Source organism: Camelus ferus, chromosome 4, assembly GCF_009834535.1.
Source record: "Camelus ferus isolate YT-003-E chromosome 4, BCGSAC_Cfer_1.0, whole genome shotgun sequence".
In the NCBI taxonomy this organism is placed as follows: Eukaryota; Metazoa; Chordata; class Mammalia; order Artiodactyla; family Camelidae; genus Camelus; species Camelus ferus.
In genome coordinates, this window is record NC_045699.1 from 63,620,692 (window position 1) to 63,639,144 (window position 18,453).

Below are 18,453 nucleotides of genomic sequence, written 5' to 3' on the forward strand. Positions count from 1 at the left end.
CATGGACAGTAAAAGGATAGTAAAGGAATATTATGAATAACTCTATGTCTACAAATTTGATAATTTGGATGAAAAGGACCAATTTCTTAAAAGATACAGTTCACCAAAACTCACACATAGAGAATCAGATAATCTGAATAGGCTTATGTCTATTAAAGAAGTTACATCAATAATTAATAACCTTCCAAAAAAGAAAGCACTAGGCCCTGATGATTTCATTGATAAATTCTACAAAACATTTAAGAAAGAAATGACCCCAATTTTCTACAATCTCTTATGGAATATAAAAGCAGAGGGAACACCTCCTAACTTGTTTTATGAGGCCAGCATATACCAGATAATGGTATTACTAGAAAGGAAAACTATGGACCAATATCTCTCATAAACATAGATGCAAAAACCCTCAACAAAATATTAGTATATGGAATCCAATAACATGTAAAAAGAATTATACACCACAACCATCGAGATTTGTTCCAGGTATGCAAGGCTGCTTCAACATTCAAAAATCAATTAATGTAATTTATCACATCAGGCTGAAAAAAATCGTATGATCATATTGGTAGATACAGGGAAAGCATTTGACAAAATCCAACACTCGTTAAAAAACAAAACTCTAAGCAAACTAGGAACAGAGGAGAACTTCGTCCACTTACTAAAGAGCAGCTACAAAAACCCTGCAGATAACATCACACGTATTGGTTATAAACTACATCCTTTCCTCCTAAGATTGGGAACAGGAAAAAGATGGCCCCTCTCACCACTCCTGTTTGACACTGTACTGAGAGGCTTAGTTAATACAGTAAGACAAGAAAAGACAAGGTATACAGATTGGGAAGGTAGAAATAAAACTGCCTCAAATAATTCTCAAATTACATGACCGTCAATATAGAAAATCCCAATGAAATGACAAACTTCTGGAACTAAGCGATTACAGCAAAGTCGTAGGGTACGAAGTTATTGTATCCAAGTCAACTGCTTTCCCTTATAACAGCAATGAACACTTGGGATTTGAAATTAAAAACACAATCTCATTTACTTTAGCACCAAAATAAAAAAATTAAGTATTTAGGTATAAATCTAATAGAACGTATAGAAGATACACATAAAAAAAACTAAGAAACTTGGATGATAGAAATAAAAGAAGATCTAAATAAATGGAGAGATATTTCATGTTCATGGGTAGGAAGACTCAATATTGTTAAGAGGATAGTTCTTCCCAACTCAATCTATAGATACAACCCATCCCGAATTAAAATCCAGCAAGTTATTTGCTGGATATTGACCAGCTGATTCTAGAATTTATATGGAAAGGCCAAAGACTGGAATACGCAACACAGTCCTGAAGAAGAAGAACATAATCAGAGGACTGACACCATCCAACTTCAAAACTTACTAGAAAGCTACAGTGATCAAACAAGCATGGTCATAGTGAAACAGCAGACAACTAGATCAAAGAGAAATAGTCACACAAATATGTCAGCTGATCATTGACAAAAAAGTGAAGGCAATTCAATGAAGAGAGAATAGTCTTTTCCACAAATGATGCTAGAACCAAGTGGACATCCATATTAAAAAAAAAAAAAGAATCTAGACATAGACCTTGCACCTTTCACAAAATTAACTAATTAAAAATTAAATGGATCATAGACCTAAATGTAAAATGCAAAACTATACAAGTTTTAGAAGATAACATAGGAGAAAATCTAGAGGACCTTGGATTGGCTATGAATTTTTAGACAGGGCACTAAAAGCAAAATCCATGAAAGAAAAAAATTGATGTTAGACTTCATTAAAATTAAAATCTTTTACTCTATAAAAGACACTGTTAAGAGCATGAAAAGATAAGCCACATACTGGGAGAAAATATTTGCAAAATTCATATTTGATAGAAGATATCAAAATATGTATGTATGTATCCAAAATATGTATCCAAAATATACAAAGAACTAAAACTCAACAATAAGGGAAAAAAATTTTTAAATGGGCAAAAGAGCTGAACATCTCATCAGAGAAGATATACAGATGGGAAATAACCACATGCAAAGATGCTCAACATTATATGTCTTTAGGGAATTGCAAATTAAAACAATGTGGTACCACTACACATCTATTACAGTGGCTCTGTCCAAAAACCTGACAATACTAAGTGCTGACAGGCATGTGGAGCAGCAGGAACTCTCATTCATTGTTGGTGGGAACGTGAACTGGTACAGCCATTTCGAAAGATAGTTTGGTGGTTTCTTAAAAAACTAAACATAGTCTTACTGTATGATCCAGCAATTACATTCCTAGGTGTTTGCTCAGTTATTTTGAAAACTTATGTCCACACAAAACCTGCACAGAAATATTTGTAGCTTTATTCATAATTGTCAAAAATCGGAAGCAACAAAGACATCCTTCAATAAGTGAATGGATTAACAAACTGTGGCATATCCATTCAATGGACTATTACTCAGAGATAAAAAGAAATGGGCTACTGAACTACAAAAAGACCGAGAGGACCCTGAAATGCACAATGCTAAGTGAAAGATGCCAGTTTGAAAAGGCCATATACTGTGTGATTCCAACTATATGACATTTAGGAAAAGGCAAAACTATGGAGAAAGTAAAAAGATTGATGTCTGCCAGGGATTCAGGGGAGGGAGGATGAACAGGTGAGGCACAGGGGGGATTTTTTAGGGCAGTGCAAACATTCTGTATGGTTCAGTAATGGATACATTACAGTATGCAATTATCAAAACACACAGGATATATAACACAGTGAATGTCAATGTAAACTATAGACTTTAATCAATAATAATGTATTAATATTTGTTCATTAACAAATGTATCCTAATGCAAGATATTACAGGGGAAACGGTGTGCTTGCGGGTATATGGGAATTCTCTGCACTATCTGCTCAATTTCTCTGTGAATCTAAACCTGTTCTAAAAAACTAAGTCTATTAATTTTTTAAAAATTCAAAAAATGTAGCTTGTATTTGTGTTAATCACTAGCATGCTGGAGAAGATTTAGAAGACCTGAGTCCTTGCCCAAGTGCTGCCCTATATTAGCGAGGCGCTTTTGGAAGTGGCCCCACCCTGCCTAATTCTCATTTCCTCAGCTCTGAATAGCCAGGGCTGTGAGGAGCGTCAAGCACTGAGCTTTGTAGCGGTGAAGCGTGTGTGACCCTGTGTACGGACTCCTTGGTAGTACAGGAGCAGGTGGGGGGAGAGGTTGGGGAGGAGCCCCTGGACCATCCTTCTCCATGGTAATGCCTCCCTGAGGGTCCTACCAAACGCAACTCCACCCACCTCAGGGATGCCTCCGCCTGGGGATATTTGGGATCGATACGGTCCTTCCATCTTGGCTCATCGCTGTTGTCACTTTCCGAGGCAGCACAAGACGGAAGCTCAGGACCCAGTTTCTGCTCTGTCCCTGATCCCTCTTTACCCCTCTGACCCCCAGTTTCCTCCTCTGTGAGTGGGGTCATGGGAACAAGACCATGCTCACTGGGAGCGTGAGCTTTCAGAGCGCAAGTGGATTGGAAAACTGTTTTGTAGTCTGCAAAGCACGCACACATGTCAAGAATGACAGTGGTGGTTAAAACAAAATGAAAAAGATCTCCCATTTGAGCCAGGCATACACGTCCTAACTAAATCCTTACAGCAACCCAAGGTGGATAGCTCTGGCCCATTTTAAAGGAAACTGAGGCTCCTGGAGCTGAAGTGCACCACCGCACCCCACCCCTCCTCCGCTCAGGGCTCCCAGGTGGAGGTGCAGGGGACCGAAGTCAGCCAATGCTTTTCCCACAACCTCCATCCTGCGGCTGCTGTGCCTCCAAGATCTGGGGTGGTAAGCCACAGGTACAAGAAAAGGGGAAGGCTGCGTTAAATAAACAATCATCCCCCTTTTTTCCTTTTGTCTCTTTTTGGGGGTGGGGGGTTGGGACCAGACTATGTCAGAGATCCTGTCCCCTCGCCCTGGAGGTGATGGAGAGAACCACCAAGTAAAGGGGCTGTGGGGTGAACACACGTCTGCAGGCGACACTCACGGAGGGGGAAGTAATTACAGAAGGCACAGCCTGCGCGGTAGCAGCCCCAGATAAGCGTCTGTGCAGGAGAGGGTGAGCTGGCACTTCTGTTGGCTCACTCGCTTTTATTAAAAATACTTCTGATGCCGACTATTTTGTAAGCGTGTAGGGCGCACATCCAGGGAGGCCCATCTGACTCCGAGATAATTTCAAGGCTGAAGAACGTCGCGTGTGCCAGACACGGCGCAAGGCGCTGCGTGAAACCTGCCTCCCGGATCGCGGAGGGAGGGGGCCGTCCATGTATATGTAGAAGCGAGGCTGTGCTAAACATTCCAAGCAAAAATACTTTTAAATATTTCAGTACGTCGTCGTTCACCAAATACGTCTCAGTTGGGGCGCACTCCAGCTGATGAAAGGATGGGAGGCAGATGATTTGCATAAGTCGACTGAGGGAATTTGGTGAGAGGCAGCAATGAGCCTCAGACCTCCACTGATGTCAGCCGATTGGCAGGGTCTCATCCCTTGTGTCCATCCCCCGAGACTGCAGAGCGCCTACTGTGTGCCGGCACGGCGCTGAGGCTTTCTTAAGGCGTGAACAACTCGGCGCCAGGGAGGTTAGTCTAGCTTCAGTGGCAGGTGCCACACACTGGTTCCACAGTGTTTGATTAGCGCTGTGATCGGAGTTGTGGGAGAGCAGGGACTGGTTGCTGCTGGAGCCCGATGGGAAGGGGGACCGGGCCACAGCCAGCCAAGAGCAGGAGCACCCAGCAGTGAGAGCAGACCTCCAGAGGGTAGGGAAAGCTGGGCTTCAGAGACTACTGGAGACGTGCAGAGAAACTGACCCTGGATCTCAGGGCCCCACAGCCCTGGAGCTGGCAGTGCTGCGTTGTCTCCTTTCATCCATATCAGTGTTTTTATGACGTGGGCACCGTTATGATCTCCACTTTTCAGAAGATGAAATTACATAACCTATAGAGATTACAAAGCCTGAAAGTTATCAGACTCAGATTTGAAGCCAGGTTTGTCTGATCCCAGAGCTGGTGGCTTTGGTTACACTGACAATCAAACCCAGGCAGCTCCACGAAGTGGGGCACGTAGCTCAGGAGATCTTCAAGCACTGGAAGATCTGTTCCTTATTTTGGTCAATGAGTGCACAGCACACAGGAGGCACTGAACTATGCCACTTTGATTTCCCTCTGCAAGCAAGGTGTGTGCGTGCATTCCATGCAGTCGTACGTCTGTATCATGTGTGCTCGCATGGGTGGAGAAGGCAGGTGGGAAGGAGTCTGCAATCTATTTTTTCTTGCTTTGCAATCATGTTTCCATTGCTCACTGGGAGGGACCTCTGGCTGACATCTTAAAACAGCAAAACATCTGGCTGCGAAGTGAACAAAGCTGGTCTGAAGCCCCCAGATGTTGGTTGTGTGTTAAATGGACAAGATACCTGGGTGCGGGGCTCAGATGTTCCCTTTCGAGTGAAATGTTTGTCTCCCAGAGATGATGCCAGCGATACTGCTTTTTATTGCCTAATCTTGATGCTGTCCTCATCTCCCACCACAGAGAAGTGAATTCTGCTCTGGGAGGAGTCCCGAGAGCAAAGTCTCCCTGACAAGGAGATACTGGTAAGAGCAATTTATGTAAAACAGCTGCATCTTCACTGACAAGTTTGTTTCTTCGTTTGATTCTGGGCAATGAGAGGGCTACCACACCCCAGTTTTGCTGATAACACCCTGATTTAGATTTCTGTCTTCTGCTAAAATTCTAGAATTGGAAATTGAAATCTTCAATTTTTTTTTTAAATGACAATCGACAATCCTATTGGCCGGCTAGAGTGTGAGACTGGATATTACTAAATTCCATGAAACTCTGAAATAGTCTTTGGCATTTGGACAGAGAGGAAGACAGTCTACTTAGGGAGCGATGGGCACAGGGTGTAGGTGAGGGATCCTCAGGGGGAGAGAGGCAGGGAAGGGACTGGTGTTGGAGGAAAGCCACGTGCTAGATGCGGAGTATTCTCAAGTCCTAGCTTTGGTTTTGGGGAGTGAGTGTGTGGATGCTTATTCCATGGTTAAAAATAACTAATTAGAAAAGCTAACCAAATACAGCAGACTATGCATGGACCAGGGTGGAAGCGTCTCATGAACCAAGGATTACTGGTTAACCCAATTCTGTGCATCTGAGGTCCAATTAAAACCAGCAATCAATAACAAGCCTATTTAAAAGGACGATCTAAGGGGGCGGGGTATAGCTCAGCGGTGCAGCACTGTGCTTAGCATGCATGAGGTCCTCGGTTCAATCCCCAGTACTTCCATTAAATATATATATATATAAATGGATTATCTAAGATTTAGATTTTATAACATGTATGCTTTTTCTTACTAGTTTTGGTTTTTTTCTTCTCTAATCTTTTTAAACACCATTTTTTTCTCTCCATTTCAATAGCAGGATCTCCTCCTGCAGGTCAAGATAAAATTTCATAAAGGCCTCGAGCATCAGGGATCTGGTAACCCCCGGGGTGGGTACCAGAGTCTCATTAGGGCAGAAGGCAGGTCTGGGATGGCTTCCAGAAAGGGAAGGTGCATTAGCGCCTAGACACACTTGGGTTTGGGTGTGGGGAGATGGTCTTATCCAAATGGGCTGGCGTTTTATGCTGGACAGCAGGTAAGCAGAGGGAGATCCCTGTAGACCACTGCTGCTATAAGCCATGGCTCTCACACTCGGAACTCCCTGCCCCCAGTTACGTCCTTTCAGGAGTGATGTTAACAGGAGTATAAGCTCTTAGGATGAAGGAAGCGGACAGGTGTGTGCACTAGGTGCCACCTCCCACTCCAGTTCTGTCTTCCCTGTACTCTGTGAGTTGACCTTTCACCTCCCTGCCTTGCAGGCCCCGCCCCCTCCCCATCACGAAAATGAACAAGCACCTGCTTGGTGTGGCCCTGGACTGGGGACAGCGTCCTGGGCCAGGAGGCTTGAGTTCCAATCTGGTTTCTGCCACTCGCTGTCTATGGGATTTTAGACAAGTCACTTCTGCTCTTGGAACCCCAGGAGTGAAACGGGACATGACTACCCACCTCGAAGGTCTGGTGTGAGAAGTCGCAGTGATATTTGCACGTAGGCGGAGATCTCAAAACTGCAGTTACTACTAACGATTGTTAGTCCACACATTCAGGGGCTGAGGTGTGGCAGGAAGGCCTGGAAGAGCCCAGCCCCAGATGCACGTGTCAGGATGTACTAAAAATAAACGTTTTCTCATCTTCTTAGCTGGGTCAGCAGACGGAGAGACCCTGCCGACCTCAGAAAAACCTTCCCCGAGCCTGCACTGTAGGCAGCCCCGATGGAGTCCACTCACAGAGAGCAATTTAAGAGGCAAACAAAACATGAAAAGCTACTCAGAATTAACAATGGGCCAGATGGTAATGCTAGTTTGAAGCAATAAAACATGATAAATAGCTTCCTGCTGCTACTCCTGATCAATTTCAATATTTAATAATTCCACTGCCACCCCGCCCCCTCATCTGGCCCCCTCTGCGGGCTCCTGTGAGGACTCCCTGCATTCGACTCACAGAGCAAACACTTCTTCACTTTCTGAAGGCGTCAGCAAAACGCGGGCGGCTCGACTGTCACATGAGCGCTCTCGGTCCTCGAGATGCTAATTAATCTGCTTACTTCTGAGACGCTCCATCTCCAGCCTCTCCCGGTTGCCAGGGAGGGCTGGAAGGATGCTGTGACGGCAGAGATGCGATAGGAGTGCTCACCTTGTTGAATCAGTGGGTACGTATTGGTATCTCCCTGAGTTTGTTTTCGAATTTAAGAAAAGGGAGCAGTAAGGAGCCGGGAGGTCATCTTACTCAAGGATCAATGAGCAGGAGGAAGCAACCAGGAGGGGACGGTGGCAGCTTGACATTAAAGCCTTATCCACCGGCCATGCCTCTGAGCCTCAACGTCCTTCTCTGTAAGATGGAGATAACTGTGCCGACCTCCAGGGGGATTCTAGCCAGGGCTGCACGAGTCAAGTGCCCCGCAGAGCGCTCGGCATGTAGGAAACAGGCAACAACTGGCAGCTGGAAGCATCACTATCAAATGCAAAGCCAGTTAGCAAATGATGCCCTAACACCGGCACCTGTAGGAAGGGCAGCTAGTCCCTGTGGTCAGGGAGCTGGAGCCCAGGGCTGACCAGGGGTGGGGGCAGGGTCCTGCGGGGAGAACCCCACTGTCTGACAGTCCCACCCAGGATTCTCCCCAGGTGGAGCCCACTGATAAGATGACCTGTCCCACCAGCTTTCAGACCCAGGGCACCCCGTTTACAGAGGAGGCAGTGGAGATGACAAAATGGCTTCCCAAGCTCATGTGTAGGAAATGGCATCGTCCGTTCTCGTCCGAGTCTCCTGACCCTGGTTTCATGTCCTTGTCACCCAATCACGGGAGAAAACTGCTCCCCCAGGCACCCCCTCCCCCTGTGCCCCTTCTGCAAGGACACAGCTGAGGGGGGGGGGCAGCCAGGTCACCTGAGCTGCAGTTTCCTCGTCTGTGAAATGCAAACGCTAACACCTACCTGCACTGACTCACGGGGGCGCTGAATGAGGGAAGGCGCACAGGAAAACACTGTGACTGTGATGCGCTGTGCGAAGGGCAGGCCCACTGGTCACTGTGACTTTTTAGAAAATCACCCTCTGGAAGGACAAAGACCAGAAATTCACCCACCTAAAGTGGATTCTTCTCACCAAATCCTTCACCAGCCCCACGTAATCGAGGGAATCAAGACCAAAGCTCTTTTGTGTGGCATTCAAGAACTCGACCTGCAACCCCACCCCTTCCCCTTCTCCCTCCCCTCCTTGCTCCAGCGCCTCCAGGCTACTTGGGGAGACCTGAGCCTTTCACGTGAGTCTCTGCCGAGGCCAGGCAGTGCCCCGGCAGGAGGGGTCTGTCCCACCCCGTCCCCCGGCTTATCCTGCTCAGCCTTCGGCAAGAAGTCTTCCCTGGGCCTCGCCTGATCAGGAGCCCCTCTGCTGGCTTTCCCGATCGCCCCTCTGTGCTCCCCTCCATCCTGGCACACATCACACTAGCTACTGCTGTGTTTTCGCCTGCCTCCTAAGTCTACAGACAGTTCCTACTGGGCCACAAGCAAGTGCTGTTCACTCCAGTCTCCCGGAGCCATGGCCCAACTTATGCCCAAGAAATGTGTGCTGTGGGATAAACCAACCAATGAGTATGTAAGTGTTTCCAATATAAATGAAATCAAAGCTTTAAGCAAAGGCAAAGGATTCCAATGGTGGAATTCGAAGCTGGGTGGGCACAGCCTTCGTAGCGGAATTCGGGACAGTGCTCCTGAATTCAGACTCAGCTCGGTCCCTCCAGTGATGTCCAGAGCTGAGAGTGTCACCAAGCAGGACCCTATGTCCTCTGCCTGCCTTTTGTTTGCAGAAAAACTTTAGCCTCCTAGGCCTTCCCCAAGTTCCAAAGAATATATTTAATCAGAGAAGTGAGAAAATGTAAAAAAAAAAAAAAAAAAAAAAGGAAAACAGTCAATCTAGACAAAATGATAATAGTTTAGCCATTAAACAAAGTCAGGGACATTTAGTTCCTCTTCAAAGGCTATAGATAATATTCTGAGCCACGTCCTTCTAGCTGTTTTGCAGGGACTGAGACCCCCACCAGGTGGACGAGGCTAACTGCAGGCTGCCCACAAGCACGTAGACCCCAGCCAGGCTGGAACCAGAAGGTTGATGATGTTGACTCCTGATGACCTCACCACCAACCAGAGAATGTCCACAAGCTGATCACACACCCCACAACCCCCTCCCTCACCCTGTTTTAAGAACTTTTCCATATGGGGACACCGCTGGGGAATTCAGGCCTTTTGAGCATTAGCTGCCTGGACTCCTTGCTCGGCGCCCTGCAATTAACGCTACAATTTCCTTCGCCACAACCCGGCGTCAGTAGATTGGCTTTACTGTGAGTGCAGGCGAGCGGATCCAAGTCTGGTTCATAGCAAGAGTACGACCTTCCTCCTCCCCAAACCTGACCCTCAACAAGAAGGAACAGAGCATGTATCGCCCATCCCTGTCTGTTCTCCCACAGGACCCGGCAGAGGCCGGCCATCAGTACCTGAATCCCGCTGGTCCATGGTCATGGAATTCCATCTCCTTGTGATGTCAATGTAAAGGATGTCCACGGCGGCCATGGACAGGCTGCTGCTGCTCAGCTTGCAGTTCCTGCCGAGGACAGGAAGGGGACACGTCACTGCCAGACCTGACCCGTGCTGCCCTGTCTCACCTCCATGCCTCTGCCCGGGCTGTGCTCCCTGCCTGGAAAGCCCTCCCTTCCCACAGCTGGAGCGAGTGAGGGGCGAAAGGTAGGGGATAAGTGGGAGAGGAGGCTGAAAATGCAAGTTGAGGTCAGATCACGTGGGTTCCTGGAATGGGGTTAGTCAGGATTCTAAAGGGCCGAGAAGAGCAGGAACTTTAGGGTGGCAAGTCTTGAGTTGAACCTGGCTCTGCCACGTAGATGTGGATGGCCCTGGTGAAGCCACTTCCCCTTCCTGAGCCTCCACTTCCTGACCTATCAGACAGGCAGTTTCTATGACAGTAACCGTAGGTCAGCCTGTCCGTGCACGTACCAGGGGAGGGCTCTGCCTCTCCCGAAGGGAAATGGGAACTCCCCGTTTCAAAAATGCACCCTGTGCCTGTCTCCACCTTCACACCCACCAGTCTGTGGGAGGAGGAAGGGAAGGAACCTGAGGTGTCACTGGTCCAGGACCCAGTGACAACAGCACGTCACCAGTCCAGGCTGAGGGCATCACTGTTGCCCAGACGGGAGTCCCCACTGGAAATGCTCACCAGATGAGTCCCTGGGACCAAAGCTACAGCCAGGGGCTTGAGGTTCCTGAATGTCATCCATCTTAATCTGTCCCCTACAGGTTAGCCCCCGATCAGCTACAGTGAGCCCACAGAGCGGAACAGCCCAGACTGGCCCACGCCCCTTCGTGTGGGCTGAGGCAGCATCACTGGGGAGACCCCGCCGTGCTCACTCCTGACTTCAGGGGAGTCACCTGGAAATGACAGGAAAGGGGGGGCTGGGGGCGGGGCTTGGAGCTTCGGGTATTCCCCTTATGCAGAGAGGCCAAGATAACCAGGTTTCCAGTCCAGTGTCAGCAGTGATGCTCCCTGTCCAAGCCACAGAAGAGTGTTCAGAGTCCTCCTCCTCCCCTTCACTTGTGTTTTGTTTTTTTATTGTTGTTTTGTTTCTTTTGCTCTGGAAATGTGGGGAAGAAAGTCCGGCACGCTGAAAAGAGCATGCTTTGGGCATCAGACACACCAGGATTAAAATCCTGGCTCTGCTTCTTTTTCTAGCTTTGTGGCTGTGGACAATTTACTCAAATCTTCTGTGCATTTATTTGCTGGTCTCTAAATGAAGATCGTAACACCCGCCTGCGTGGCTGTTGTGCAGATGACATGAGGCAGTGCATTCCTAAGGGCCTGGCTGGCACCTGGCTGGCTCACAACAACTGTTGGTTCCCTTCCTGAACTCGCTTCTTCTTCCCTCCTCCTCTTGCAGAGCTAGAACCATCCCAGCCCCATCAGGGGCTCCCTGAAGCTAACCTTTCAGTGAGTGGCTCTGTTCATTCTGCAGAAATGGAGCTCACCAGCCAGTGTCTGGGTACCAGAACTTGGGCTCTCTGCTCAGAATGGAGACAGCCCTCGGTTTGTCCAGAGGCACCGCCCTTCTGAACAGGATCGTGCCAGGGGGCAAGTTCCAGCGCAGACTGGATTTGCCCTGGGAATCCTGAAAGCTGGTCCTCTGGGCCAGCTGTCCGTTTGGCCGAACTACATTCTACGCCGCTTTCAACTTTCCAAAAGTGTCCACATCCGCCGCCCCAGCCAATGATAAAGTGGTTCTTTGGTTTCCCATTTGTCACCATCCCTTGCGTGAATAGCTCCCTTAGGAACCCGACGGATCAGGGGTTGAGTGGCAGGCAGGATGTGGGCATTCCAGGGGCCCCTCTCCAAACCCAGGCACACCCCTACCATGGCTGGGCGTGTGCCGGGCGGGGCTGGTGCATCTTACGTGCCAGCACACTTGCTGCCTCCCCCTGCCCTCCCTTTCTGCCCCGCCTGTATTTCTTGGGCCATCAATTCACATCCCGCTTCCTCCTGGGCTGCGGCTCCCGTATTTCAATCACAAGCCACTGTGGCGGACTTCAAAGCACATCAGCACAGTTACTGAGCGCCAGTAACAACATGTCAGTGGACGCAGGGCTTTTTCACGTCACCTGTCACCAAGATGGCTATCTCTATTGGGTCCCGCCGGGGGCCATGCTCCCGTCTCTCAAGGTATTCTAACAGCCCGCACTGTTCACTTCCAAACTTCATTAGCAACAGTACGGGTTCTCTCTAATTAGCGTATCAGGGTCCCCTGCACTGCCTGCTCCCCACAGGACAGGCGCGCTGCCTGGTTTGCTCTGTGGGTAAAGGGAGTGTGAAAAGGGAAACCAAACTGACCGCTGGTACATAGTTATTTTTTTCCTGACAGGTAGAAAATAGAAGTGTCAAACCTTTAGTAGTAGCTGTAATTTACCAAAGAGAACTCTCCATTTATCCCTTTTCCGAGGTAACTTATCTTCCCTAGTGATACCTGCAAATCCAGCTGATTGTAGCATCTGCTACTGGGGCGGGGGAAGGACAGGGTGCACGCTGGCTGCAGCAGACAGGAAATGCTTTAAAAGAATTCTAATTCTGTAGGCATTTCTTGGCACCATCTGTATGCCAGGCCCCTTCCTGCCCATGAGCCCTCTGGGTCTTGATAACCAATTTACAAAGGGAGGTGCTCTTAGTCCCATTTCAGTAATGGGGAAGCTGAGACACAAGAGACGGGACACGACTGGCCCAAGATCACATAGCTGGGAGTCACGCCCAGGCCCCCCTGGAGGATAAAACAGTGGACTCGAGAACTCTGGGGAGAAGTGAGGAGGTGGCTCAGCCCAGAGCTGCAGGAAGGACTCAGGATTCAAGAGACGGTGTCTCAGATGGGGCCCAGTAAGGCTGGAACCTCTAGAGAGGCCCTGTTGGGGAGCTTTGGGATAGAAGGCTGGGGCAGGACAACCAAGGTCACTTGGAGACAGCTTGTCCCAGGTTTGTCCCCGTGGTCACCAGACATTCCCAACTGACTCAAACAGGGAATGTCTCTGAGGGTCAAGTCTTTGGAACGAACTTTTCATCCATCCATCCACTCAGTATAGAATTTATTTTGTGTCCACTCTGTCAGTGGTATTCTGGGCCCAGTGGGTGATGCAGAGCTGAATTAGTCTTGGATGCAGCTCTCGGAGGATAGAAGTGATCTCAGAGTCTGGGGTGAAAACATGAAGCTTAGAAGCTCTTAATCATTTAAGCGGTTTCCCCTTTATGCCCTGGGATGCAGTTCTTCAAATGACTAACGAATGGAAGGATAAATTCTCAGTGGAAGAGAAGTCCAAGAAATACGGTAACATGAGAACCCAGAAAGATTCCTGAGAGAGGCTGGGCTAGAAATGTACATGGGAAAAAGCGAGCTTTGGGGTCACATGCACATGGGTTTGAATCTCAACTCTGCTCTGTGACCTTGAGCAGGTCACTGAAGCACTCTGCTTCTAAATGTCCTTATTTGTACAACGAGGATGAGGCTACTCACCATACAAAGCTATTTTAAGGACTAGCTCAGTGCCTGGCATACAGGACAGCCTCCCCGCCGTCCTCCATGAAGTAGAACCCGTTTAAAGAAAGATGGGCTCCCCCTCTACTCCAGAATCAAAAGAATACGGGCACATACGATGGGAGAGAATCACAAATCCTTCAAGTTCATTAGGAGCCTAAGATTAGAGAGATTTGAAATTATTATTCCCCTTTCCTCTCGAAAACTGCTGACATCTCATGGGAAATTTAGAAACCAACTTTTTCCACTCCATAAAATCCTATTTATAGAATTTCTTTTGTGCTCATCCTTCTCTGTGGAAGAAAAAGAAGCTTATTTTTCCTGGAGAGGTTTCTATAAGAAGAAAGCTAACAAATAATCAATATTTGCTTAAAGAAGAAAGAACCTCCCCCCCCCCAATCTAAACATCGGGGCGGTGGGGTGTGGAGGACAACTTTGGTTTATATTGTCTATATTTTTAAAGGCTGTTGATATCCCAGGCAGAGAGTCTCCTGATATTGCTGGAAAGCAATCACCACAGAACAGGGTGAATTTTCAAAGTCACTGAGGAGTTAATGACAGAGGGGGAGGCAGGGACTCCTGACACCCCTATTCCAGAACCTTCTGACACACCATGTTGCCTCTCGGAGAATAAAACCCCCCACAGCTACCCATTATGAAGCATATTAATATCTCCTTACGAGGAAAGGAAGTGGAAGGGGGAGAAAAAGGAAAAAGAGAAAACCGTTCTCTAATTTAGAAGGAGACCGGATTAGAAACTGCAGAGGAGACGAGTGGGGAATCTCCAAGCAGAATGGCCTCTTGTGAAACAAACACTCGAGGTGCGGGAGAAGCTGCCTCCATTTTCTAGAAATAAACCCTGGTTTTGGCAAACTGTTTAATCTTCAGGCTGTGAAAATGGAAGATGCAGTGTGTGCCAGTTGACGTCAAATTCCGATGTAGGATACGTTTGGAAAAACGTGTTCTCAGTGAATTACACAGAAAGCTTCCCAAATTAGTAATTCGATAGAAAGAAAATAACAAAAAACGCATTTCCCTCTGAGAAAGCTGTCAAACTGAAAAATCAGATCATCTCTGTTTCTCAGAGAAAAGAGATGTCTCCACACCCCAGCAGTTATTATGAAATCAAAGGGGGGGAAAAAAAGAAAGAAAGAAAGAAAAAGAAGGGCTTCGTTCATGGTAATATGTGCGACTATTACATGCCTCCTGAGGAAATGACACGAAAAGCTGGTTAGACAGCGTTAAGTCTCGACGAGAGGATGACAGTTCATTATTTCTCATTTCCGGGTGGGAAAGAAAAATAGAATATGGCCAGACTGGCATTAGCATAATTCACTCCTAAAACTGCTGATCTATGCAGCACATTATGAGAGATGGTCACTGAAAATAAATTCAATCGGAATGTTTATTATTTTGTTCCCTTCAGTTCTCTTCAAGGAACTTGGAGAGGAAGAGTGGGCAGATAAAAGCCAAGTTCAACTTCTGCTGGTTGCGTGGGAGGCTCAGAGAGGAGGATCTCTCGCCAGCAAAGATGTCATGGGCGCAGTGCTCCGGAGAAGGGCACTCGGTTCGATCTAACATATGGCGTAAATATTATTAATTCATAATGAAGCAAAATTTAAACCGAAGTGGAAAGGAGAGAGAGAATCGCTGTTAGCAAGAGAAAACGCTTGCTGTTAAATTTAGCTGGCAAGATGGAACACATCCAGATATAACTCTAAAAGCAGAGAATATCATCTTTTACGACTAAGTTGCTGTTGAGATGTCTTGGTACATTTTAAAAGGAGAAATCTATTAATGCTTGTGCAATGTTTTCTCCATTTCTTCCTGCATCCTTAATTTCTCAGGACACTTGCTGGGTGGGTGCGGAGGGAGGGGAGAGGGGCTCATTGTCTGTGTCCTGCTCTGGCTGTCTATTCCCCACCTGAAGACACTGTTGTCCCTTGTCCGGATCACCATCAGTCCCACTAACAGGACTGGGACACAGACTGGGAATGATGGCTGCAGGACCCAGTAGTCGCTGACATCACAAATACCCATTTTTTTCCATGCAAATGCTCTTAATCCCAACAGAACTCAGGGACGGAAAAATCACAAAACCTATTACAGAGAGACAGATCTGTAGTGATATTTTTGAATCAGCCAGTTCTAGTCTCATTGCATTTTAAGAACCTTCTTTGCTAGACCCATCCTCAATTCTTTTCAAGAATTTTCTTTTCAAGATTGTGTGTGAACACAGCAGTCTTCTTAATATGTACCCTGACCTCTCACACCAGAGGTCACATGCACAGTGGACTCTATGCACAGTCACTCTGATTGAACCCAAAATTATTTTCTGAATCGCCAACATTCAGTATATACATATATTAAGATTTTACATTAAAATCAGTATTTCTAGCTTCTCTTGAATAATCACAAAGCTCTGGTGATACCAGCCCAGCAACAACCCTTCTTTTTGCCAGGGGGTGTGTTCTCCAGGACGCCACAGCCCCGGCTCCCCTCATCGTTCTAGATCCCAATCACTGGCTTGTTTATGCTTCCTGCCTGCCCCCAGAGGCAAGACTGGGATTCTTTTTTCATATCTCCCCTTCTCTTTTATGTTTTATTATACTGCTATTAGGAATTAAAAGGAAGCATCTGACAGTCCTTTTGCTCTTCCTCCCTTCTTCCTTATTCCTGCCTGGAACTTGACCTTGATGGCTGGATTTTGAGCAGCCATCTTGTGACCATAAGGCAACCCTGAAGCTTGATGCACATGCTGAGGATGGATGAGCAGGAAGTCAAACTGGGGCACTGATCACATTGTGGAGTCATTAACCAGCCCTGGAACCCCCATTGCCAAGCTTCACCTCACGATTTAAACCACTTATAAATGAGTATCTAGTCAAATGCAATTCCTAAATGAGTCAGAGGCTGTCACATTAGGTAGTTTTCTCAGGGAAATAACACGTGCCTATTGACTTTCTTGAAATTCCCATTATTTCTTGGAAATAATGACTGCAAGACTCCCATTTCACAAATAGCTCCTGTAAGCTAGGCACTGGGCCAGGTCCTTTATGATATATTACATCGCAACCTCACAATAACCCTGCCAGGCAGGAGAGATTGTTCCCATTGTACAGAGAGAACTGAGACTCAGAGAAGATAAGGGATTTGCCCAAAGCCACAGAGCTATCGTGTGATGTGCTTGGCTCTGAAGACAAACCCCAAAGCTTGTGCTCTTTCCACTGGGTTTTCTTTTCCCCCAGAACTATTCCAAAGCCCTTCTCAAAATCACTGTGCAAATATGACTTCAGGTTTCCTGAAGTGGCAAAAATTCCCGCTCATACTTCTGTTTGCCATCCTAGCAGGAATATCAGAGGGCTAGGGTTAGAATTTATAAAATTCATTTGGAGAGAAGCATTGTGACAAAAATGGTTTCCAACTGGAGACTTCTATTTGCGTTCATGAATAAAACTATGAAGAGTGTGACTTTGAGGTGCTAGATAGAAATATTAAAGCCAATGATGAGAAAAACAGCAGCAGCTGGAACGCTGTCAGATAGTTTCTCTGAGGTGTAGAGCACACAATCCTAGGCTATTGGTAGCTTCACCCCCATTTAACAGGATCATTGAGGTTCAGAGACTGTCATTAACTTACCCAAGGTCACACAGCTAGTAAGTGCTCCAAAGGGTGAAGGCAAGTTAATGAATAATCTCAGGAGATTAAGTGGCAATGGCTTATTCTGTAGGCTGTGGCAAAAAAACAATTTTTGTCTCATGTTTTATCTTTTAAATGCAAGCAAATTTTGTATTATACTCTATAATATAACCACATTAGTTTTATATTAGAACAAATGTATTAAATTATTTATCACCTGAATTATTTAACTTTTCTCTCCTGAAATTGACACTTAGCAAAGATGTGCCTTGTTTCCCTGCTGTGGCTTCATAAACGCTCGGTGCTCAGCCGCGTACCCCTGGGAGAATATCACCCCAGTTTAAGAAGCACGAGGTCTGCCTGAGTCCAGGGGCAATTATTCATCTGTGGGCTGAGGGCCTAGTTCAAGGGAGTGCAGAATTGTTTTTTAACAACAAGCATAGGGTTGCGAATGCTGTCACATCCATAACACTCGTTAATTCATTCAACAAACAAGAGCCTACTATGTGCCAGGCCCAGTGTCAGCTCCTGGACCAATCCAGACCCAAGTCGGGCACTGACCTGGCACCACAGATTCTCCCAGGTGCAGTCAGGGAGACAGAAGAAACCAGACGGGGCCGGTCTCACTGACCTTATGAAGGTACGAAAGCCTGTTGGTCCCAGCTTCATCGTCCCCTTGATTCCCAGGAACCGAATAAACAAGTTTGCCATCCTGTCCACCAGGCGCAGGTAGTTGAACTGCTTCGCGTACTTGGGGAACACCTGCTTGAGGCAGATGGAGGGCAGGTGGGCTTCGGGATTGGTGTTGCCAGCCAGCTCGCTGTCTGAAGGATTTTCCTTTGTGGCTAAGAGCTGCTGAGACCTGCGGCACACAAGGAGTTAAAGATAGAACCGACATCTGGAGTGGGCTTTACTGCACCCAGAGAGCTTTCTCTTGCGAATTCTCCTTTCCTTTAGATTTACAGCAACCTCAGGGATGGGGGTAGCGGGTGGTATTATCATGATTTTTATCACACAGACCAGAAAACTGACCTTGGAGAAGTGACCTGCCCAAGTTCACACAGCCAGGGCGTGACAAAGCCAGGACTCGAACCCAGGACAGAGCCGGACTAGAG

At 47.1% G+C, this 18,453-nt stretch overlaps 1 protein-coding gene across 5 annotated transcripts in view; it reads right to left on the reverse strand.

Annotated features, from left to right (window-relative positions):
* Positions 1 to 18,453, reverse strand: part of TTLL11 (tubulin tyrosine ligase like 11) — a 244,973-nt gene that overhangs the window by 42,172 nt on the left and 184,348 nt on the right. For 2 of the 5 annotated variants that reach the window (XR_004319465.1, XM_014562957.2), the window contains exons 7-8: positions 17,970 to 18,200; positions 10,121 to 10,227 (exon numbers count right to left, since the gene is read on the reverse strand). Coding sequence is in view for 4 of the 5 variants with exons in the window: in XM_014562957.2 (XP_014418443.2) it covers positions 10,121 to 10,227; positions 17,970 to 18,200 (338 nt within the window). In the remaining variant the exon portion in view is untranslated. Of the gene's footprint in view, positions 1 to 2,310; positions 4,985 to 8,244; positions 8,686 to 10,120; positions 10,228 to 17,969; positions 18,201 to 18,453 lie in introns of those variants that run through there. The other 3 variants (XM_032478354.1, XM_032478352.1, XM_032478353.1) reach the window with 3 other exon arrangements.